The sequence below is a fragment of the Sporothrix schenckii genome, assembly GCF_000961545.1.
Source record: "Sporothrix schenckii 1099-18 chromosome Unknown Cont42, whole genome shotgun sequence".
NCBI lineage: Eukaryota > Fungi > Ascomycota > Sordariomycetes > Ophiostomatales > Ophiostomataceae > Sporothrix > Sporothrix schenckii.
The window spans coordinates 1,307,048-1,329,573 of record NW_015971143.1 but is presented as its reverse complement, the minus strand read 5'-3'; the positions used below and the strand labels follow the sequence as shown (position 1 = coordinate 1,329,573).

The 22,526-nt window shown below is 57.2% G+C and overlaps 9 protein-coding genes across 9 annotated transcripts; 6 read left to right on the top strand and 3 right to left on the bottom strand.

Moving 5' to 3' along the window:
• Positions 1-264: 264 nt before the first annotated feature.
• Positions 265-3,645, top strand: SPSK_01406 (beta-galactosidase; the record flags this gene model as incomplete). The annotated part of the gene is made up of 1 exon (XM_016728321.1): positions 265-3,645. The coding sequence occupies one exon, from the start codon at positions 265-267 to the stop codon at positions 3,643-3,645; it is 3,381 nt and encodes a 1,126-aa protein (XP_016589950.1).
• A 748-nt stretch (positions 3,646-4,393) lies between these two features.
• Positions 4,394-4,705, bottom strand: SPSK_11024 (uncharacterized protein; the record flags this gene model as incomplete). The annotated part of the gene is made up of 1 exon (XM_016737244.1): positions 4,394-4,705. One exon carries the CDS (start codon positions 4,703-4,705, stop codon positions 4,394-4,396), a length of 312 nt encoding a protein of 103 aa, XP_016589949.1.
• Positions 4,706-5,410: 705 nt separating this feature from the next.
• Positions 5,411-5,941, bottom strand: SPSK_02002 (uncharacterized protein; the record flags this gene model as incomplete). The annotated part of the gene is made up of 1 exon (XM_016728900.1): positions 5,411-5,941. One exon carries the CDS (start codon positions 5,939-5,941, stop codon positions 5,411-5,413), a length of 531 nt encoding a protein of 176 aa, XP_016589948.1.
• A 1,416-nt stretch (positions 5,942-7,357) lies between these two features.
• On the top strand, positions 7,358-10,034 carry SPSK_01457 (uncharacterized protein; the record flags this gene model as incomplete). Its single annotated transcript, XM_016728370.1, has 2 exons — positions 7,358-7,567; positions 7,626-10,034. 2 exons carry the CDS (start codon positions 7,358-7,360, stop codon positions 10,032-10,034), a joined length of 2,619 nt encoding a protein of 872 aa, XP_016589947.1.
• A 105-nt stretch (positions 10,035-10,139) lies between these two features.
• SPSK_01573 (arylsulfatase) lies at positions 10,140-12,041 on the bottom strand (the record flags this gene model as incomplete). Its single annotated transcript, XM_016728482.1, has 1 exon — positions 10,140-12,041. The coding sequence occupies one exon, from the start codon at positions 12,039-12,041 to the stop codon at positions 10,140-10,142; it is 1,902 nt and encodes a 633-aa protein (XP_016589946.1).
• Positions 12,042-12,272: 231 nt separating this feature from the next.
• On the top strand, positions 12,273-12,770 carry SPSK_02013 (uncharacterized protein; the record flags this gene model as incomplete). Its single annotated transcript, XM_016728911.1, has 1 exon — positions 12,273-12,770. One exon carries the CDS (start codon positions 12,273-12,275, stop codon positions 12,768-12,770), a length of 498 nt encoding a protein of 165 aa, XP_016589945.1.
• A 187-nt stretch (positions 12,771-12,957) lies between these two features.
• SPSK_01632 (sugar transporter) lies at positions 12,958-14,689 on the top strand (the record flags this gene model as incomplete). Its single annotated transcript, XM_016728540.1, has 2 exons — positions 12,958-13,472; positions 13,555-14,689. The coding sequence occupies 2 exons, from the start codon at positions 12,958-12,960 to the stop codon at positions 14,687-14,689; spliced, it is 1,650 nt and encodes a 549-aa protein (XP_016589944.1).
• Positions 14,690-15,201: 512 nt separating this feature from the next.
• SPSK_01927 (uncharacterized protein) lies at positions 15,202-15,981 on the top strand (the record flags this gene model as incomplete). Its single annotated transcript, XM_016728825.1, has 1 exon — positions 15,202-15,981. The coding sequence occupies one exon, from the start codon at positions 15,202-15,204 to the stop codon at positions 15,979-15,981; it is 780 nt and encodes a 259-aa protein (XP_016589943.1).
• Positions 15,982-20,115: 4,134 nt separating this feature from the next.
• On the top strand, positions 20,116-22,210 carry SPSK_01538 (glutaminase; the record flags this gene model as incomplete). The annotated part of the gene is made up of 2 exons (XM_016728447.1): positions 20,116-20,199; positions 20,252-22,210. The coding sequence occupies 2 exons, from the start codon at positions 20,116-20,118 to the stop codon at positions 22,208-22,210; spliced, it is 2,043 nt and encodes a 680-aa protein (XP_016589942.1).
• Between the last annotated feature and the right edge of the window lie 316 nt (positions 22,211-22,526).

Sequence of the window (22,526 nt, the reverse complement as noted above, 5' to 3'; positions counted from 1 at the left end):
TGACCACTAACTCTCGCCCGACGCTCCCCGTGGCCCCTAAACGCTGTCAGTGACTTGACCAGGAAGGATACCCCGCTCAGGGCGTTCCTGCCATAGAGCTTCCGTATTGGGCAACTCCCAGGCTATGAGACGCTCCTGCCGGGATAAGTGTCGGACACGACCTTGACCGTTGGGAGACGCCGTGTCGTACCTTCCCGACGGTGTGTGTCGCTGCGTTTGCGTCATATGCTGACCTCTTCCGTGTCTTCCATACCTTCCCTAACAATGTCTTCTCTCGTCTCGTCCTCCTCGTCTTCGTCTCCTGTTTACACACCATCGCATTCTCGCACACCTTCACCACCAACACACGCAATGGGTCTCCCGCGACAGGAGGTGCCTGGGCGCCACGACTACGAGAACGAGGCCGTCGTCCGCCGCAACGCCCTGCCGCACCGCACTTACTACCTGCCGCCCGAGGCCACGCTTTGCCTAAATGGCAGCGACGGCGAGTGGCAGTTTCACTACGCCGACTCGCCGCTCAACGCGCCTGATGCTGCAGCGGCGAGCTCGTCGTCGCCGGACTCGGGGGATGGCTGGTCCCCGATTACGGTTCCCGGCCACTGGCAGCTCGAGGGCCGCCTGCGTGGCCACGGTGACGCTTGGGGCATCCCGCACTACACCAATGTGCAATACCCCATCCCGGTCGCGCCGCCCTATGTCCCTGCTACGAACCCCACGGGCACCTACCGGCGTGTCTTTTCGGTGCCATCGTCATGGGCGGAGCAGTTCCCGGGTGATGGCGGCCCGCGGCTGCGTCTCCGGTTCGACGGCGTGGACAGCGCGTACCATGTCTGGGGGAATGGCTCGCTGGTCGGTTACGCCCAAGGCTCGCGCAACGCCGCCGAGTTTGACATTACCGAGGCGGTGGCTGCCGCAGCCCACACACAGGAGGTGACGCTGGTCGTCCAGGTCTACCAGTGGTCCGACGGCTCGTACATTGAGGACCAGGACCAGTGGTGGCTGTCGGGCATATTCCGCGACGTGCATCTGCTTGGTTTCTCGGCGACGACGAGCATCGACGACTGGTTCGTGCACACCGACCTGGACGCCACGTACACGGATGCAGTGCTGCGCGGTGCTGTGACAGTGCGCACCGTCGAGCCTTCTACACTGAGCCTGCGTCTGCTGGACAAGGAAAACGCAAGCGCCCTCGTGGGCGAGACATCCGTGCATGTTCATGCTGGTGCAACGGCCCCCACGACGGTCGAGATTGCCTTGCCCGTGACCAGTCCACGCAAGTGGACGGCCGAGACGCCGTACCTGTACCGGGTCGAGCTCACGCTGCGGCCAGTTTCGGGCAACGACCGACCCCACACTGTCCATCAGACCGTGGGCTTCCGTCAAGTTGAGCTCCTCAACGGCTTACTGTGTGTCAATGGGGTGTCTCTCCGCTTGCGTGGCACCAATCACCACGAACACCACCCGCTGCACGGCCGCGCGGTCCCCGACGACTTTATGCGCCACGACCTCCTGCAGATTAAGCAGTACAACCTCAACGCTCTGCGCTGCTCGCATTACCCGCCTCACCCGCGTCTCTTGGATTTGGCCGATGAGCTGGGCCTTTGGGTCATAGACGAGGCCGACCTCGAGTGCCACGGATTCTACGACGTCGTGGCACGGCCCCTCGACATTCCCGAGGAGATGGACTACGAGGAGCGCAAGAAACTGACCTTTCCAAAGGCAGCCGCGTTCACGTCCGACAACCCTTCGTGGCGTGCTGCTTACCTCGACCGCATGGAAGCCATGGTGCAGCGCGACAAGAACCATGCGTCCATCATTGTCTGGTCTCTGGGCAACGAGGCCTTTTATGGCCGGAACCACAAAGACATGTACCACTATGCCAAAACGGTCGACCCCTCCCGGCCTGTCCACTACGAGGGCGATGCCCATGCCGAGACGGCCGACATGTACTCGTACATGTACCCTTCCGTGGAGCGCCTGGCGAAGCTGGCAGAGACCGAGGGCGTCGACCCCAAGACGGGCCGCTACGAGAAGCCCGTCATTCTGTGCGAATACGCTCACGCCATGGGCAACGGCCCCGGTGGCCTCGCGGACTACGAGGACCTCTTCCGCACACACCCGCGCGTCCAGGGCGGTTTCATCTGGGAGTGGGCCAACCACGGCCTGTGGAAGGACGACGGCGGTGGCAAAGCGTACTATGCCTACGGCGGCAACTTTGGCGACGAGCCCAACGACGGCACCTTTGTCATGGACGGCCTGTGCAACAGCCAACACCAGCCCACACCGGGCCTCGTGGAGCTCAAGACGGTGGTGCAGCCCGTGCGCGTGTCACTCGGTTCGGGCGCCGACAACAGGACGCTCACAATCCAAAACCTCTACGATTTCATCGACCTGAGCCACCTGGCGCTCTCCTACCGCATCGAGGATTTCTCGTCGGGCGACTCCCACAGCCATGTCCTCTTTGCTTCGCGTGAGCTTGCGCTGCCGCACATTGCACCGCACGGTGGAAAGGGCACGGTCGTTCTGGACGGCATTGATTACTCCGCATACAAGGACAACGCCGATGTTCTTCTTACCGTGCTGCTCTCCCGCAAGGGGGCAGAGTCCGGATGGAAGGACGTTGCCCATTTCCAACAGTACTTGATCGCCGCAGAGAAGAGCCACCTGGCGACTGTGCCTCTGTCAAACGTCTTGTCCGCTACGACGCAGACCGCTACCGTGCAGCAAGTTGGATCCACGATCACAGCCTCTGTGGGCCAGCACGCACTTGTGTTCAGTGCCGTCCGTGGCAGCCTCACGTCATGGACTGTACGCTCTGGTGGCAAGAGTGTGGTCGTTCTTGGGTCCACCAACGCTGCATCAACGCTACCAGCACTTGCTCCCGGTTTCTGGCGCGCCCCCACGGACAACGACCGTCCAGTCTCCGTTCCTTACTGGAAACGGTTCGGTGTCGACACGCTCGGTCTCCATCGTGTTGTCTCGGTCGACCACGCGATCTCGGGCGAGACCGCAACCGTCACCATCGAGACCGTCATGGCCGCCCCTGTCCTGGGCTGGGGCTGGACCTGCCGCACCGTCTACACGTTGTCAGCCGGCGGCCTGGCTGTGGCGGTCGCCCTGACGCCCTTTGGCAGCGCCCCGGACCACGTCCCCCGCATCGGCCTCGACGTCCGCGCGAACAAGTCGCTGCAAAACTTTGCATGGTACGGCCAGGGACCCGGCGAGTCGTACCCGGACAAGAACCGCAGCCTGCGCGTGGGGGTTTACGAAGCCAGCCTTGCCGGTCTGCAGGTGCCGTACGACGTGCCACAGGAGAACGGCAACCGTATGGGCACGCGCTGGATGACTGCGGCCGCTCGTGATGGCCCCCTTCGTCTCCGTGCCACGCTGAGCGATGCGCCGGAAAACGAGGGACGGGCCCCCAGCTTCTCCTGGGCCGCGGGACCGTACTCGGCACAGGTCTTGGACGCAGCGGCGCATCCGTGTGACCTGGTCGGCCAGGAAGACCCGGATGCAGTGCTGCTGCGTCTCGATGCGCGTGTCGCTGGTGTTGGCTCGGCCGCGTGCGGGCCCGGCGTACGGCCCGACCTCTTGGCGGCCGTGGAGCCTGTGTCGTTTGCCTTTTCTTTGGCGGCAACTGTGTAAGGAGGATGTTTACGTAGGGCTGTTTAGTCTTGTAAAATGTCAGCAGCATCTTGTCACGTATAATATCATGGAACGAGATTGTCAAAATGGAACTTGATGGATTTTGAATAACAGAAAAGAAAAAGAAGAGGGAGAAAGAAGAGGCCGGTTTAGTATCCATCTAAGAATCTCATAGCACATCAAAATAGTCTGGTGCTCGAGATGAAAGTCAAATAAAATCAATAGAGGAAATCAACGATCAGGGAAAAAAAAACATCGACAGAAGGAAGATAACATAAAGAATCTGCAAACTTACTTTTTTTTCTCGTTTTTGCGTTTTCGTGTTTTTTGGTGATTGTTTTGTCTGTTTTCATATTTTTTTAGCGACAGTTTTCGGGGTCTGTTGGCTTGTTTTATTAGTAGTCACTGGGGCGGATCGTACGCCTGGTGTTCTCGGAGCACTCATCGTTGGCGGTGCACGGAAGGTAAAAGAAATAAAAGAAACGATGCGGAACAATGCGAAACAGGGTGGAACAATAAAAGTGACGAGATGCAATGGAGAGGACGAGCGCGGGCGAGGGGTCCAACAGGAGAACTCTTCCGAAAGCCGTAGTCCCATGATGTTTGTCAGGGTCAGGATGGGATGCAGGTCTCATCGGCGTCTGTTCTCGCGTTCGGTGTCCCCAACGATCCTCGGGTACAATAACAACACGTCAACGATCTGGCTGGTTCGCGATTGGCTCAGCTTATGAGGCGTCGTAGAGAATGTTCAATGAACGGTGTCGTCCGACAGCCAATCATACAGGACCTCATAGCACGCCAAGACGTCGCTTCCCAGGGGCCCAACAGCCGCGAGCGTGACACGAAGAGTCGACGTGCCCTCCTCGGACCAAGAGAATTGTTGGTCGCACACTTCAATCATATATGCTTGCCACTCGCGGCGGCCGGCGACCAATGTGCCTTGGTTGCGAAGTTGCGTCTTACAACCCAGAGTGGTGAAGGCGCCACTCATCCCTCTACACTGCACGGTCACGGTGAAGTGCCAGTACTGACTGGCAATCACCGAGTGGATGGCGAGCATGCACTAGATGCTCGGATTGAAAAACCGACGTGCATGTAGATCCTCGGGGATCTGGATGTCGTACCCAAAGGTACGATGTATGAAAAATGGGGGATCCATCTTGCCAGGGTTAGGAGGCTATTAGTGTTTTGTTTTTATCTTTTGTTTGGAAAGTTGTGGTGGGTAGAGGAGAGTAGAGTACGAGGGAGGTGGAAACGGGAGCGGTGAGGAACTTTTCCTCCCATGGTGTCCTTACAAGAACGGAAAGATGTCGTCATCTTATACTTGGTCGGGAATATTCGACATGTTCGCAGTTCGCAATGTCTGGAATTTTGAACAGACACAGAGGAAGCCTAGATAATAAAATGAACTTCCATATTGTTCGCGAAAAGAAAATGAAATAAAAAGCCCATTTGTTCACGCTGGTGCATTCTGGCATCTACAGATGTAAATGTGTTCGTGCATCTGTGTGAACAATGGGAATGCTTTGTGGACCAATGAATGCAAACAAAACAAAACAAAACAAAACAGGGGAGACATACCGCAAAATAAATAATCTGGGCACTTGTTGATGGCTCACGCGAATGTGCGACGCAAACAAACAAATGATAACACAAGAAAAGACGTTAATCGAAAAAAATAAAAAGCACGGCGGTCCAACTCGCCACGTTGCCAACGAAATAGTGTAGCACGAACTGCCCTCGACCCTTGTCGACTCTCTCGGGTTCAGCCTTGCATTTCCTGCCTAAGGTGCACATCACAGCCGGGACAGGCCTTGACCCCGATGAACGCCGCGGCCAAGATAAGGCTTTCGACACGGTAGTCTATCGTTTTCAGGCGTTGTTCGTCTCTGTCGGAAGCGCACACGAAAACGGAGACTTTGATTTTGGCGAGACCCCAGACTTCCAATTTCCCTGCGCTGTCGCTGTCAACACGGAATGTGACTTCGTGCACATTGTCACCTTTCACGTAGACACCCTCTTTGGCCACGTCAACAACGTGGGTACCGAGGATGTACTCTCTCTGCTCGTTGGTGACAATAAACTGCGCGCCAACTTTGGCAGCGCCCGTTTTGTTCACGAGCTCATTGGCGAAACTCGGCTCGATAATGTACCGTGCCTTGACAAGCCCCGGCAGGGTGTGTTGGAATACGCATTCCTCCGCACGATCCACCTCCAGAAAGAGCGTCATACCTTCGCTTTCTGCGTATCCTTGACCGGGTTTCAGTCGACGCCGGGGTTGGGTGGCGGTGTCCATGGTGGCTCGAGCGGAAGGCGTTTCACGGTAACGTTTGCGTATGCCCGTCGGGATGCGTTGATTTTAAATATGGGTGAATATGCGATGTGCATTGATTGTAGGGATGGTGTTGTAGCACATATCGTCGTGGAGTGGTAGGATAAGTGGCCTTTATACAGCTGGCCGCGAGATCGTGCTTTAAGCGGTTGGAAGGCGGCGAGCAGAAACGATATCGCTTTTCTTTGTGATGTTTTCACAATCGGACGGCCCGCATTGTATCGTACAAAGAGCAGTCGGGATGCTACGGGAGATGTGTGAAGGCGGGCGAATGGGGCAGGATGGGGCAGAATGGAACAATGGGGTCTATTGTCGGCCCTCCAAAGAGCATTCTGTAGATGTAAACAAAGGAGATGCCGTGTCTGCACCATTGTCGAATGGCACCCTTGCCATCATGTACCACCATTAACGGTGCTTGAAGAATACTGCGACAATCAACAGCTTCACAAGAGAATTGATCTTCCAATGCCTATTGTCCACTGATCCGTGTTCTCATTGTCGAAGACAGACGCGTGCACTCTTCTCGTTGAATATCCCTGGGATATTTTGGGTGTCCCTCTGCTTGACACTGCTCTTGAGGCCATTCTTCAACAAATGGCACAAGGTTCTTTGGCTGTTCTGCTGCTGTACGCTTTCCTGTTAGGGTTTTCCTCCTCGCTGGCTGTACATTGGATCGTTCTTTCCCAATTTTGTTGTTCAGCAGCACGGCAGGCGGGCGGGCCAGGCCGTGCGAGGCTGCCGAGCCTGTCGCTAACAACAACCTTCTGGCCAATAGTGGTCTTCGCTGTACGAATGTACATGTGCTACACCATCGATGCCTGCTCCGCATGGGGCGCACGAGAAGGTGACCCAAAAGGGCATCGCTCTTCAGAATGCGGGGGTTAGCGTAGTGGCCACCGTTCATCTGACAAGTCGCTCCTCACTTTTGATAGGGACTAAAATAGGTTCTAGGGTCCCCTCTTTTGTCGTTTTAGCGGCTGTTACGTGCTATGACGCGATTGCCAAACTGGCTTGGGGTCCTGGCCTGGGGGCCAACGCTGCGCGCCCTTCTGGGTGAACTCTTTGTCTCCAGGCACAGTCTCTTTCTTGTCCTCCCGTGTCGTCCCTGGCTACCTCTGTTCATCCCTGGAATCTTTTGTTCTTTCTCCCTCTACTGTATTATTAGAAGCCCTCTCCTTTCCTTGTTCTGCCAAATTTCACCTGGAATTAGCTGCTCTTTACAGGTCTGCCCTGGGTGACGGCTCAAGCCTGCAGCTGATCCCTACGTCGACCTACACAGAGGCAGTGGTTGTCTCTCCTGCTTTCTCCCATGCAAGATACATTCACATTTCCCAACGACCGCATTTGCCACGACATCATAGACATACATACCCCTCTACCATGCGCCGCGCCGGACGCAGTGTCAGCCGGACGGGCTGTGCGACGTGTCGGCGACGCAAAGTCCGGTGCGACGAAGGCCGCGGTGTCTGCGGCAACTGCACGCGCCTGGGCATTGCCTGTGAATGGTACCCGGCCGGCGACATTGCCCACCGGTCGCGGGTGAACACGGCCTGTGAGAGGTGTCGAAGAATCAAGGTAAACCAGGCCCCTGTGAGCATTAGATATCTTCTCTTTCTTTCTTTTTGTTTCTTTTCTTGCTCACCGTCAGATCCGCTGCACCTCCTCAGCGTCGTCCACTGGACCTTGTGCGCCATGCCAGCGGGCCATGGTCGACTGCATCAACACCAACCAGGGCATTGGACGGGGGAGGCCGGCTTGGAGCGGCAAGGCACCCGTCGACGCTGCCGGCATGAACTCGCCAGCATCCATACGGTCTGCCGCACCGGCATCCCGCGCCAAACCCAGCGCGCGGCCACTGGCCCCGTCGCAAGCACACAGCGCATCCCACGCATCCCACACATCCCACGCACCCATGCCTGCACCGCCACGGCCACCGGGCACGTTTGGTCCCAACGGCAACGAGCTCCTGCCCGATGTCGCGGAGCAGCGCCGCCTGGTCAATGCCTACTTTGACGGCCCGCACTACTTTTGCTTTTACTCGTTCATCCACCCGCCGACGCTGATGCAGCTGTTTGACAATCGCCTGGTGCCCGACTTTTTGCTCCTCGTCATCCTGGCCACCGCGCTCCGCTTCCTCGACCCGCACGACCGACGGGCCGACGCCTGGGCCGACGAGTGCCGTCGCCTGGTGATGCTCGAACTCTTTTCGCCGCCGTCGACGACCACGCTGCAGGCCCTGCTGCTGCTCCAGCGGTTCGAGTGGCACCGGGCCAGCCACGTGGCGGCCTGGTTCCTGTCCGGGCTGGCGGTGCGGCTGGCGCATGGCCTGCAGCTGAACCTGGAGATTGCACAAACGGCGCCGAGCCAGGGCCAGAGCCAGAGCCAGAGCCGCTCGGGCATGCCCGAGCGGATCCCGGTGACGGTGCGCGAGGCGCGGCGGCGGCTGATCTGGAGCTGTTTTGTCATGGAGAGCCTGATTGAGAACGGGCGCCGGCCGCTGGCCAGCCTGGACGCCGGCGCCATCGAGGTGCGGCTGCCGTGCAACGAGCAGGCCTTTCAGCTGGGCCTGGAGACGGACATGCCGACGCTGCGCAGCAGCTTGGCCGCGCAGGAGAAGCCGTCGCCGTCGCCGGCGGCACCGACACCGACACCGGCACCGGCCGCGTCCGTGGTCGAGTCGCGCCTCGGCATCTCGACGTTTCTGGTGCAGCTGGCGGCGATGCGGCGGGCCATCCTGGACTACACGATGCCGTACCATCCGCGCAACAAGCAACACGTGGTCGAAGCCATGGCGGCCACCACGACAACGACATCACCGCCGCCGGTCGCCGCGTCGCCCACGTCGCCGTCGTCGTCGTCGGCCCCACCACACGGCGTGCCCTGGACGTCGGGCTCGCTCTTCTTTGCGTACAAAGACCAGCTGAACCGCTGGCAGGAGCGGCTGCCGCCGGAGATGCGGTTCACGGCAGAGATGCTGTACCGGCGACGGTCGTCGCAGCTCGTCAGTTTTGTGACGCTCCACTGCCTGTACCACGGCTGCTACTGCGACCTGTACCGGATCGGATCGTACGTGCGCTCGCTGCACCGGCTGTCGTCGTCCTCGTCCACGTCAGCGTCGACGTCCCCACCCGCCGACTTTTTGGCCGACTGCCGCCGGGGCCGCGTGCAGCATGCGCTCGCCATCTGCCGCGTCATTCAGGAGAGCATGCGGCACCAGCCGACGGGCCACGACCCGGTGGTGGGGATCAGCGCGTCGCTGGCACTGCGCGTGCTGGTGATTGAGCGGCAGCGCGACGAAGACGCGCTGCTCGGCGTGACGACCCCGCTGCTCGACCAGTATCTGGCGGCCGCCGTGGCGTGTGGGACGGAAATTGCACAGCGGTCGGTGCCGATTCGCGACTTGTTCTACTCGGTGTGCGCGCTGGCGAAGCAGCACGGCTACGACGTGGGCGTTGTTGACACGGGGGCGGCGGAGAAGGCGACGGCCGTCGACGACGCAGACGCCACAAGCGGACACAGACACGCCGACCGCGCCGCCTCGCCCAGTCTCCGCACGTATGGCACGTTTGGCCGCATCCAGAGTGCACTGGCCTGCCGCAGAGACGTGCTGGCACCGGCCGCGTCGACGGCCACCGACAAGGAGAGCGATCTCTTCCAGCACTACGGAGACGGTGCGCGGAACGGCGACGACCAGCCATCGTCTCCTGTGTCCCCTGTGTCCCCTGTGCTGCCCGCCCTCTCGACGATCCGCTCCCCTGTTCTGGCGGCACCGACGGCCGCTCTGCCGACAGAAAGCACAGACGAGTGGCGCCTGGACGGTCCATGGCAGACGGCACAACCAGCGGCACAGCCGACAGTACAGCCGCCAGTACAGCCGACAGTACAGCCTCCACCGCAACCTTACTATCCCTACGAAACATACAGCCCCAACGAGATGGGCGTGGCGTCTGCGTGGGGCGACGGAACGCTCAACTTTTCCATGACGCCGACGCAGTTTGACTGGATCAACCAGAGTCTGGGGTTTGACTTTAACGGGAGTGTTTTTGGGAATCTATAGCCACCAAGAGTCGAGATTGCATGACTGTACTTTATTTTATTTTATATTTTTATTTTCAAATTTATTTGGCTTGCACGTCTGCTCGCCGTCAACGTCGACCGTCACCTACGCCTTGACGTCCTCCGCACCGTGCATGGGAAACCGCTTCGGCGTGCGGAAAAACGCCTCCCGGTTCTCGAGCCCGCCCGGCTTCCAGTACTCGTACTCGATCCAGGCGTTCTCCTCCATCTGCTCTTCGGTGGCCTCGAGGTAGGCGCCCATTTCCGGGTGCAGGGGCACGACGCCGCACTCCGCGACGTAGGCGTCCCAGTGCGCGAGCAGGGCCGTCAGTCGGTCGGGCTCGTCGGCGGCCCGGTCGTGGATCTCACCCGGGTCGGTCTTGAGGTTGTACAGCTGCCAGGCATGGGGGCCCTTGGGCGCGGGGATGAAGACGGCCTTCCAGTCGGCCTGGCGGATGGCGGCGCGGCCGCACAGCTCCCAGCCCTGGACAAAGTCGGGGGGGTGCGTCGAGGGTGCGTCGCCGCGCAGCCAGCCGGCCATGCTCTTGCCGCGCATCCCGGCGACTTGGCGACCATTGTACAGCGGCGCGGGGTGGGCGACGCCGGCGAGGTCGAGCAGGGTCGGCATAATGTCCATGACGGTGGCAAACTCGTGCTTGATGGCGGCCGGCTGCGCGCCGAGGCCCTTGACGACGCAGGGGACGCGCACGCCGCCCTCGGTCGTGTACAGCTTGAAGAGGCGCGAGGGCGCGGTGGCGGCCTGGGCCCAGCGCGGGCCGTACCAGACGAAGCTGTCCTTGGCGCCAATGTTGTCGAGCGCGTTGTTGTAGTGCGTGCGGATGTGGTTCATCAGCGGGCCCTTGACCAGCGGATATGCCTCGTAGGCCGCGCCCTCGGCGCCGTTGTCCGACATAAACATGACGAGCGTGTTGTCGAGCTGGCCCGTCGCCTCGAGGTGCGCCACCACCTTGCCGACGTTGGCGTCGATGCACTCGACCATGCCGGCGTAGGCCTCCATGGCGCGGGCCGAGTGGGCGCGCTCGGCGGCCGGCAGGTCCTCCCAGGCCTGCGTCTTGCCGTCGTCCAGGACCACGGGGTGCGCCTCAGTGTCCGCGTCCATGAGGCCGAGGGCGGCCATGCGCGCCAGCCGTTCGCGGCGCAGCTCGGCCGGGCCCTTGTCGTAGACGCCGCGGTAGTGGTCGACGTGCTCCTTGGGCGCCTGCAGCGGCCAGTGCGGCGCCGAGAAGGGCAGGTAGGCAAAGAAAGGTTGCTTCTCGCCATCACCGCCTTTGGCGTTCGCCGCGTCCAGCTCCTCGAGGTACGCCACCAGCTTGTCGCCGTAGCCGTTGCTCGAGTACCAGTCGGGCGGCAGCGCGTCCAGCTCTTGGTAGACGCCGTCCTCGCTGTGCAGCGCAATGATGCTCGTGTCCAGAAACTGCGGCGTGCCGTGCTCGACCTCGCCCGGCGGCCGGTAGTTGAAGTGGTTCGAGCTGCCCGGCAGCAGCGCAAACGACCGCTGGAACCCGCGCGCGTGCGGCGACCGCTCCGGCTTGAGCCCCAGGTGCCACTTGCCCGCCATCATCGTGCGGTACCCGGCGTCGCGCAGCACCTCGGCCACCGTGACAACCCGCTCGTTGAGGTAGCCCTCGTAGCCGGGCATGCCGCGCTGCGGCTTCGCGTCAAACGGCTTGCCGCTGTCTGTCAGCGGCTCGCCGTCGAAGCGCGACCACCCCGTGTAGTTGGTAAACTCGACCAGGTTGCCCAGCCCGGCAATGTGGTGGTCCGTGCCCGTCATGATCATGGCCCGCGTCGGGCTGCAGGCCGCCGCCGCGTGGAAGCCCGTGCAGCGGACGCCGCTGGCCGCCAGCTTGTCAATGTTGGGCGTGTGGATCTCGCCGCCGAAGCAGCCCACGTCTGAGAAGCCCAGGTCGTCGGCGACAATGATGAGGAAGTTTGGGCGGCCCGGCGAGCCTGCAGAAGGCGCGGCGGCGCCGGCAGGAGTGGCCATGGCGTCGTTTGTAGATGTCGATGGAATGGAGATGGCAATGTAGGTAAAGTCGCTTTAAAGGAAGGCGAATTATGGTAAAGGGTAAGAAATAATTGCTTTATTTTGGGAGAGATATGAATTGCACGTTTGAAATAAAAAAAGTGAAAATAAAAAGAAAATAAAACATAAAATATTAAGGAAACACAAAAACGAAAAATATAAAAAATAAACACCAAAATTAAAATAAACCAAATGTCCAATACCAGCTTCCACGACAAGCCTGCTCTTTACTCTTTTCTCATAACTGTCTCGATCGACTCCGCGTCTGTTCATGGAGCGCTTCTCCAATACCCCAACTTATTGCTTGTGCCGTCTCCACTTACACATCCACTGACGACTCCAACGTCGCGGGTCGCTCGTCTCTGCCGGCCGTCAGCGAGCCAATCACGTATCTCTAACTCCACGACAGCCGCGACGGCCGCGACAACGGACCCAGGGTCAGCATGGCGTGCTGGCGCTAGTGACAACAGACAAAGCCGTAATCAACGACCCTGGGGCGACATCCACGAACCGCGAGTCTTCCACGCCCTCCTTTTGGGACAACGTTCGAACGGCAACCGCATGCAGAGGAACGTGTTGAGGATGCGGACAGCCCTGCAGACGACAAACGAGCCACCCTTGCACGAGGCACCCCTGTCCGGCACCGACGAGGTCTCGACGCACACGCCACATCTCGTGTCGATGTTGTGATCGGACGTGGTGTTGATGCGTGGAGACGGCGTGGTGGCTGCCTTCTTTTTCTTCGCTTTCTCCTGTCGCCTTACGATGCACGTTGACTTGTTATAAGAATGCTCGCCAAGCGATCTGCAGTCCTGCAACCGAGTCGATGTGAACTGCCACGTCCATTGCTTGTCAGTCATCAAACGCAACGTTCACCATGGAGAAAGAATCCGTTTCCGTCGCAGCACCGGCTGATGCCGCCGCTGGGGCATCGCCGCCGCCGCTGTCTGCCCGCCAGCGCGCCCGCAACAACATCTTGTCCGCCCGCTACGTCTTCCAGAAAATGACATGGCCGCTCTTCTCGGCCTGGATGATCTCGGCGCTCATCAACATCATCTTCGGCTACGAGACCACCAGCTTCTCGGGCGTGCAGAGCATCCCCGGGTTCACGCGCGAGTTTGGCGCCGAAACCAAGCCGGGCAGCGGCAAGTACGCCCTGTCGCCGGCGCGCGCGTCGTACACGTCCTCGACGGCCTTTGCGGGCAAGCTGGTCGGCGCGCTCGTGGCGCCGTTTCTCGTCGAGCGCTGGGGCCACAAGGTGGCCATCTGGACGCTGGTCGTCGTCGTCTGGGTCGGCATCATCATCGAGTCGACGTCCAAGTCGATTGCCCAGTTCATCGTCGGCCGCATCATCATCTACTTTAGTGTCGGCCTTGCCGAAGTGACGTCGACGTATGTCCCTGCCGTGTCCTGTTGTGTCCTGCTGTGCTGCATCTGCCGCAAGTCTCAAGGCTCAAGTCTGCTAACCTGACAGTGGCTACCAGTCGGAGATTGTGCCCGCCGCCATGCGCGGCACCGTCGTCGGGTCGATCCAGCTCTTCAACCTCTTTGGCCAGATCTTTGCCGCCGGCGTCAACCGCGGCTTCTCGACCAACGCCACGCGCGCCGGCTGGATCGTCCCCGTCGCCCTCCAGGCCGCCATCCCCGTCCTCATTTTTGTCGGCACCTTCTTCATCCCCAGCTCGCCGCGCTGGCTGCTCAGCAAGGGCCGCAAGGACGAGGCCGTCGCCGTCCTGGACCGCCTCCGCCCGCAGGACGACGTGCGCGCCGGCATGAGCCGCCTGGAGATGGACGCCATTGAAGAGGCCCTGGCGGCGCACAGCCAGCCCGACCGCAAAGCGCCCTGGACCGACATGGTGCGCGGCACCAACCTGCGGCGGTCGGCCATTGCCGTCGGCCTGCTCGGCATCCAGCAGTTTTTGGGCCAGGGCTTCGTCTCTGGCTACTCGCCGCGCTTCTACGCCACCGTCGGCCTCTCCGCCAACGCCTTCAACTACAACATTGGCTCCTCCACCATTGGCTGGGGCGGCTGCCTGCTGGGCATGCTGGCGAGCGACTTTGTCGGCCGCCGGCCCATTCTGATCTGGGGCGCCGTTGCCCAGACCGTGTTTTTGTTCCTTGTCGCCGGCGTCGGCCTCGCCAAGAACCCCGACGGCACCGACGGGCGCGCCCTCGTCGCCGGCGTCATGCTCTACTTTTTCTTTTACTCGGGCACCTGGGGCCCGCTCGTGTTTACCGTCGCCGCGGAAATGGGCGCCGCCGACCTGCGCGAAAAGACGCTCTCGCTCGGCATTGCCCTCAACGTCGTCACGGCGTTCATCGTCAGCTTCTGCGTCCCCTACATCCTCAACGACATCGGGGCCAACATCGGCTGGGTGTTTGGCGCCATTGCGCTCGGCTGCGCCGTCGCCACCTACCTCTGGGTCCCCGAGACCAAAGACCGCTCGCTCGAAGAACTCGACGAGCTGTTCCAGGCGCGCACGCCGGCGCGCCAGTTCAAGACCGCCGAGACCCACGGCGCCGGCAGCCGTGTCACCGCGCTGGAGACGACTGCCGGTGGGAAGCTGCAGCAGCTGGACGAGGAGAATCCGGTGGAGGAGGTTGTGTGAGCGGAGCAGTATTGAGCGGAGCCGTATTGTGAGCGGAGCAGTATTTTGAGCGAACAGTATTTGTGAGCGGAGTATTTTTGAAATAATGTACATGTTTATCATCTCAAACTACTCCATACCAAGCATGAATGAATTCGGGCGCGAACAAATGTAAATGCAAAGTGCATCGTGCCTTGGTTCGGTTTGACACGGATGTGATACGCCGGTTTCATTGGTCAAGCACCCTTGCTTCGGTCTGCATCCTGCATATTGCCTGCCTAATTTACGCGCGGGTATGGGCGCCTATTATCTTGTGTTGCATGATTTCTCGTCCCCTCTCTTGTTGTGTTGCGTTCTTGCCTTTCTCGTTGTCCTTATCTTCCCATATTCCCATAATCCCATCATCCCAACATCTCACTTTTCATTTTTTTCACATTTAATCATCTCATCTTCTCATCTCTCATCTTCTCACTTCTCGTCTCTTATAGACGTCATTTCACCTCTTCACCACGTCCCAAAACTCTCCCGAGACAATGGTTTCGCATCAGGATATGAACAAGCACCGCGAGCCCGAATGTACGGGCATCACGCAGGACAAGAAATACTTTGAAATCGGGTCGTCGTTCGTCAAGCGTACCTTGCGCCGGCACGAATGGATCGAAAATACGATTGGCTGGAAGCCTCCAGCCAACTTGCCGCAGCGATGGACGACCGACGGCGCGGTCCTGCAGTATCTGCAGGAACACGCCCCCTCGATTCCCGTTCCCCGCTTCCGGCACACCATGGAGGACGACGGGGCCTTTTACTTTTGTACCGAGTTCGTCCCGGGCATCAGCATGGTGCACTTCACGCCCGAGCAAAAGGACGTCGTCACAAAGGAGCTAATGGTGCACTTGGCCACGCTCAAGTCGCTCCGCTCCGACACACCGGGCGTGCCAGGCCAGACTCTCCTCTGTCCGCCGCTGCGCATGCACCGTGACTTTTGGAAAAGTCACACCTGCTGGCGGCCCAAGGCGGACCTCCCCAAGGGCGACTACGTCTTCTGCCACAACGATCTGAGCCAGTACAACGTCCTGGTCGACCCCGAGACACTCAAAATCAACGCCATCGTCGACTGGGAATATGCCGGGTTCTGGCCAGAGTGGTTTGAGCGTCCATACTGGACGCGTGAGGGACCTGGCGCGCCGCTGGAGGGTGAGTTGGATGACATCGATCAGGGTCGCGAGTGGCTGCGGGAGCACTGCGACGAGGTGGAAATGCCACACCTGCTCACGCTTCTGGAGAAGATGGACAGAGCCAAGGAGGAATCGTAGTTTCCACTAAAATGTAGCTAAGCTATCTAAGTAGAAGAAGGAACTATCACACATTGATCCCGTACATCCAACCGTTCACCCATCGTCTTGGCAGTGATTGACTTCTTCGACTTCGCGGGACAGTTGAGACACGTGTTATAGGGTTGCGTCGTCGAAATGTTCATTCCGCAGCCACCGGGACACTTGAGGACATCGCTCGGCATCTCGATCGGGTTGTATCGCGTGCCTGTGCTTCCAAGACGGGTCAGTCGAAGCTCGTTGCCAGCACGGCTTATTGATGGATGTCTTACCTGTGGTTTGTTTTGGTTCTTTTGCTGAGTAGATTGCTCTGAGAAGATTGCTATGGGAAGAGTGTTCTGAGTAGAATGCTCCGAAAAGATTGTTTTGAGACTTTGTAGTTGGATGCTGTTGATGGATGAAAAAGAGAAGACAAAAAACATCAACACAGGGCAGACGAAGCCGATTTAAATAGTTTTTCAAAATGTGCTATGGCGAGACCTCCCTCTGTCCATCTTGAATTCCTGACACAGATGGAACCTCGTCGCCTACGCCCGAGAATCATCACGAATGGCTGCTCGTGATGCTGTCCGGGGTGTGCGATTTTCGTTTGCTCTGTCCGAGGGGTCCGACCAAGCGTTGCCGCTAGGATCCGAAACTGGCACTTCTGTTCTGGCGGTGTGCCAGCCTGATATATGCATTCACAAACAGCCTTGCATTCTGCAGTTTGGACAGTTTTGGGAAGAAGATGCGCGACGAGCCGACCCCCACGCGTGCAAGCCCGGCATACCCAACACAATGAACATACTTCGAACGTCGTCAGGTCTGTGTTAACCATTTGTCTCGTATAAATACAATGTTCGGCAAAGGCAGTCTAGTCCTAATCGAGACCGCTTTTCAAAAGCGGCCTCGATTAAGACTAGACCAATACCACTCCTAAGGTTATTCTCCACCCCTATATTACACACCTGTATTTCAACCAGACCCTGTGTCAGAGGGTCCTAGGGATAGGGGTTCAATAGAGAGAGGATCACGAAGCAAGACAGCCAAAACGTAGGTAGTAGGATGTGCAAAATCTAATCCTTACCCCGCCTCATCGAGAGGAGAGGGCTCGGATGAGCTTATATTGTTATCTGTAGAAACACCGTAGATTCCCCGTTGAATCAACTCATGCCTAAGGCACCCACGCAGAAGGCGCCCTGGCCTTAGAGGCTGGCGGCCAGCTATAGAGGGGAGTGCATAGGCACTCTGCGATGCACCGTAGAATCTCTGGCGGATGACAAGTAAGTGGAAGGGGCCTGTAGGTGCCTGACAATTGGCCAAGGCCCTGGCGGCTGGCGGCGGCCATGCTGACGGGCCGCGCCCAGCAGGCACGCTAGTAAGGCCTGGCTGACATAAGCGGTGAAACCCCGTTGAATCCCCGTAGATTCAACGGTGTTTGGGCATGCCATGACATATGCGGCGTACGGTTAGAAATGGCGTTATACTTAATTTGGTGACGCGTTAAACTTAAAAGGGTAAACAGTATATTATTGAATATAAAAATATTACCGCCCCGAGTTATTATGGAACTTGGTTTAACTTAAATAACGTTAAGACGTGTAAGTCGTAAGTTTATCTTTTAAGTGGTTAAAATATTACTAAATTTAATACGGTGCGTGAAACTTACGTGTGTATACACTACGCGTCTTACTGGTCCTAGCGTTTGTTAATATCGAGAAGTCACTGAGTTGACTGGTAAATAACTGAAACGAGGGTGACTTCCAAGTTACTTTATAAGGTTATATATCTGGAAATATTAGTGGGTTAAAACCAGGTATTAGAGCCAATCATAACGTACGGCTGAAAAAAGTCATATTTTAACCACTAAAGAAATACGACCTTTTCCTTTATCCTCTTCCTCCCCTATCCTCTTCCCTTATCCTCTTCCTCCCTTATCCCCTTCCTGTCCCCTTCCTGTCCTTTTCCTGTCCTCTTCTTGTCCTCTTCCTGTCCTTTTCCTGTCCTCTTCCTGTTCTTTTCCTGTCTTTTTCCTGTCCTTTTCCTGTCCTTTTCTTGTCCTTTTCTTGTTTTTTTCTTGTCCTTTTCCTATCCTTTTCTTATTTTTTTTTATCCTTTTTTTTTATTTTATTTTTTTTTATTTTTTTTATTTTTTATTTTTTTTTTATTTTTATTTTTTTTTATTTTTTTTTATTTTTTTTTATTTTTTTTTATTTTTTTTTATTTTTTTTTATTTTTTTTATTTTTTTTATTTTTTTTATTTTTTTTATTTTTTTTTTTATTTTCTATTTTTTATTTTTTATTTTTTATTTTTTTTATTTTTTTTTATCCTTTTTTTCCTTTTTTATCCTTTTTTATTTCTTCCTATCCTTTTCTTATCCTCTTCCTATCTCTTTCCTATCCTTTTTTATCCTCTTCCTATCCTTTTCCTGTCCTCTTCCTGTCCTCTTCCTGTCCTCTTCCTGTTCTCTTCCTTTTCCTTTTCCTTTTCCTCTTCCTTTTCTTTTTCCTTTTTCTTTTCTTTTTCCTTTTTCTCTTCCTTTCCCTTTGTCCTCTTCCTCCCCTGTCCTTTTCCTCTGTCCTTTACCTCTGTCCTCTTCCTTTTCTTCTTCTTTTTCTTTTTCCTCTTCCTTTTCCTTTCCTTTATCCTCTTCCTCCCCTATCCTTTATCCATTTCTTTTATCCTTTTCCTCCCTTATCCTTTTCCTCCCCTGCCCTTTTCCTCCCTTGTCCTTTTCCTTCACTGTCCTTTTCCTTTATCCCTTTCCTCTGTCCACTTCCCCCTCTTCCTTCCCCCTCTTCCTCTATCCTCTGTCCTCTGTCTTCTCCCTTTCATTATATCGGTTTTCAAAACACGCCTTACCCTCTTACCCCTCTGTTAATTTACCTTCCTATAAACTTATTACTACCGATATTAAGACTCTAGGTGGTTTAACTTAAAACCCGGGACATACAAAGACGTATCAACAATCTTATGTGGTACGTGTGGATATATACTCCAACCAAATGGACAGGAACATCACGTACGGAAGAAACATTCGGGCATTTACGACAACGAAGGTTTTCGCAGCGTCGAAGAGCTTGTCGTCAAACATGGTTTTTTATTAACCAAAGAGATAAAACAATGTTACCCAAATTTCAAGAATAATTATCCACACCAAAGAAGCGCAAATAAAGAAAGACCCAATACCAACAACCAGAGTGTCTATAGCATACCAGACCGGCGGCTGCCACTTGTCAGCATCGGAGAGAAATGCAACTTAAATGGTTACGAGAAGTTGTCGACAACAGTGATAGAGGCATTTCTTCAAACTTTAGATTCGACGACCTGTGCTTCCTTTTTCTTTATAACACTATGTCACGGAACACTGATACAGTGGCACATTCCAGAAACAGACGACCTCAAGTACATCATTGTTTTGGCATGCCAAGTTGAGCACTGGCATACCGCGGTCGTATCTCGTGCTGCTAGGAAGGCCGTTGTCTGGGACCATAGGGAAGGCAGTTTTCCAGAAACTACCAACGTTCTTCATAAACATCTCTCTCCGCCGAAGATTGCTTTCTTCTGGTGGCAAAGCTGTCACTGTCCTTACGGGTAACAGTGGAGAGCTAAAGCTTAAAACGCAATTTACGGCCGACTGACGTCTTCACCAAGTGGGTGTCAATTTTTTGGGGGAATGGAAGATGGCCCCGAGTGGGACTCATTCACAACATAGACTTGCATTAACCAATCGCAGGTGCCCCGTAGACCTTCTTTTAGGTCCGCCGACACCCGACACCCGCGAGCCGACCCAAATGGACGGAGAGCAGCAACCTGCATGTCTTTTTCTCATGACGTTTGAGCTAAGATAGTTTACGCGCTATAGAAGACAGTGGCATTTGTCACATTTTCCAGTCTTGGCTGCTGTTGCTTCGTTTACGTACCATGTGTTGGCTGTTGCATCATTCATTGGCATTTTGACGGAGGTAGTTGTTGCAAGCGATACTCCAAACGGCCATTCTGTTGTCATTATAGTCAATCCTTGAAGGGTAAGCAGGACGTTGTTCCTCGTCGTGTATATATTGCATCAGTTTCAGTATTGCATCCACGTTTATCTTCTATACCCGTCACCAACGAACACCACCTCACCACCCAGTATGAAGTTCTCAACACTCTTCACCCTCGCCTCGACGGCCGTGGCAGTCCTGGCCAGCAGAGCCTCGCTGCCGTCGTATCCTATTGTACGTGGCTTTCTTGCCGTGTGAAACTTGGAACCAACCACTGACATCACAGGCCAACCGCAATCCGTATGTCTCGGCATGGGTCACGCACGACGCGTCCCACGACTTCCCCTCGGCCCGTCCGTACTTTTGGCAGGGCCAGGCGTTGACGTGGCAGGTGCTGGCCAAGATTGACAACACGGCCTACTGCCTGTTCAGCTGCACGAACACGACGGTCCCGCCGGCGACGCAGCTCGATCTCGAGTTTACGGCGACGACGACGACCGTCACCCTGCAGGCGGGCCCGGCCGTCGTGACGCTCACCTTCTTCTCGCCCGTGTCGCCGGACGACTACGTGCGCCAGTCGCTGCCGTTCAGCTACCTGACTGTCGAGGTTACGGGCCTGAAGAAGCCCAAGCACGGCGACTGGCCCGTGGTCGACATCATGAGCGAGATTGACGCGTCGTGGACGGGGCAGGGAAACAATGTGCAGGCCTTCTTTTCCGAGACAAAGGGCGGGTCGCGCCTGTTTGTCGTCAACGGCACGAGCCCTGTGACGTTTGGCGAGAAGAACCAGATGGCGGTCTGGGGCAACGTCGTCCTGGCCGCCCACACGCGTTTCGGAGCCGTCTCGTGGCAGGCCGACACGGGGCCCAACAACGCCGCCCAGCTATCGACCAACGGCACGCTGACCGGCAAGACGACGGGCTACGTCCCAAGCAACCACCTGGCCCTGTCGTACCGTCTGACAAAGAAGGGCAACAACAACAAACAGGCCGTCACCTTTGTCATCGGCATCGAGCAGGAACAGGCGTTCAATGCGTACGGTGAGCCGCAGGCATTCTACTATCGGTCCCGCGTGGCAGCCGGCGCCGAGGCGGCCGTCGACTATGTGTTTTCCGACTTGGACGCCGCCCGCGCCGAGGGACAGAAGGTGGACGCCACGGTGGTCCGCCAGGGCGCCGCGTTCGGGCCCAACTACACCGACATCCTGGAAGCCTCGGTCCGCCAGACGTTTGCCGCGCTGGAAATCGTCGTGCCGGGCGACACGCTGGACACGGCCAAGGCCAGCGCCTGGATGAAGGAGATCTCCACCGACGGCAACGTGCAGACGACGGCGGACCTGCTGCCCAAGGCCTGGCCCATCTTCTACGTCATGGCCCCCGACTACATGCGCCTGCTGCTCAACCCCCTGCTCGAGTACGCCCTGACGTGGCCGGCGGAGTTTGGCTTCCACGATCTGGGCAAGAAGTACCCCAACGCCACGGGCGAGACGGTCGCCGCCCAGGAAGCGCTGATTGTCGACCAGACAGCCGTCATGCACTGGATGGCCTACGCGTACCAAAAGGCCACGGGCAACACCGCGTACATCAAGCCGTACCTGGCGCCCCTACAAAAGTTTGCCGACTACCTGGTCAACAACGGCCTGTACACCGCCGCCCAGCAGTCGTCCGTCGACTCCATCGGCGCCACCGCCAACCAGACCGTGCTGGCCATGTATTCGGCCGTGGCCCTGACGTCCTTTGGCGCCCTCACGGGGCTCGACAACTACACCCAGATCGGCCGCCGCTTTGCCGACGTCGTCATGGCCGACGGCGTTGCCGGCGACCACGTCACCGCCCACTTTGGCGACCCGGCCGCGTCGTGGATCTCCACGTACCCCATGGGCTGGGACAAGATGGTCGGCCTCGGCACCTTCAACGCCTCGTCCTACGCCCTCCAGAGCGACTGGTACGCCGGCCAGCTCTCCACCTACGGCATGCCCTTTGACTCCAACGTCACCTACGCCGTCGGCGAGTTCTTGCCGTGGGTCGCCGTCACGTCCGCGCCCGACGTGCACGACGGCATCCTGGGCGGCATCCACGCCTTCTTGACCAACGGCGTCAACAACTCGCCCGGGCCCAACTGGTGGTATGTCACGCCCAGCGCCAACGGCAAGAATCCGCCGGGCACGTGGCCGGGCACCAGCAACATCAACAAGCCCGTCGTTGGTTCCTACTGGATTCTCTTGGCCCCAGGGCTGTATGAGTAGGGTCGTCTTGGTGAGAGGAATTGGATTCGGACCCAATCAATAATGTCGGGCTTCTAAACATTCAGTGAAAGGAACGAACCAAGTAGGACAGAGTGTGTTTCAAAAAGTGGTTCGAGACAGAAATATAGTGGTTGCCTCAACACCAATAATTTATTACGGATACCTTACGTGACAAGGAAATAGCGTTCCGCGCAGAGAACCCATGGTAGAGAGTCATTGCTTGGTTAGCGCAAGTCATTCCGCGTAGTTGCATTTCCGCCCTCCATCGTATCCAGACAACATTTCCCGGACTAGCTTTACCGGGGAATGGTGACTT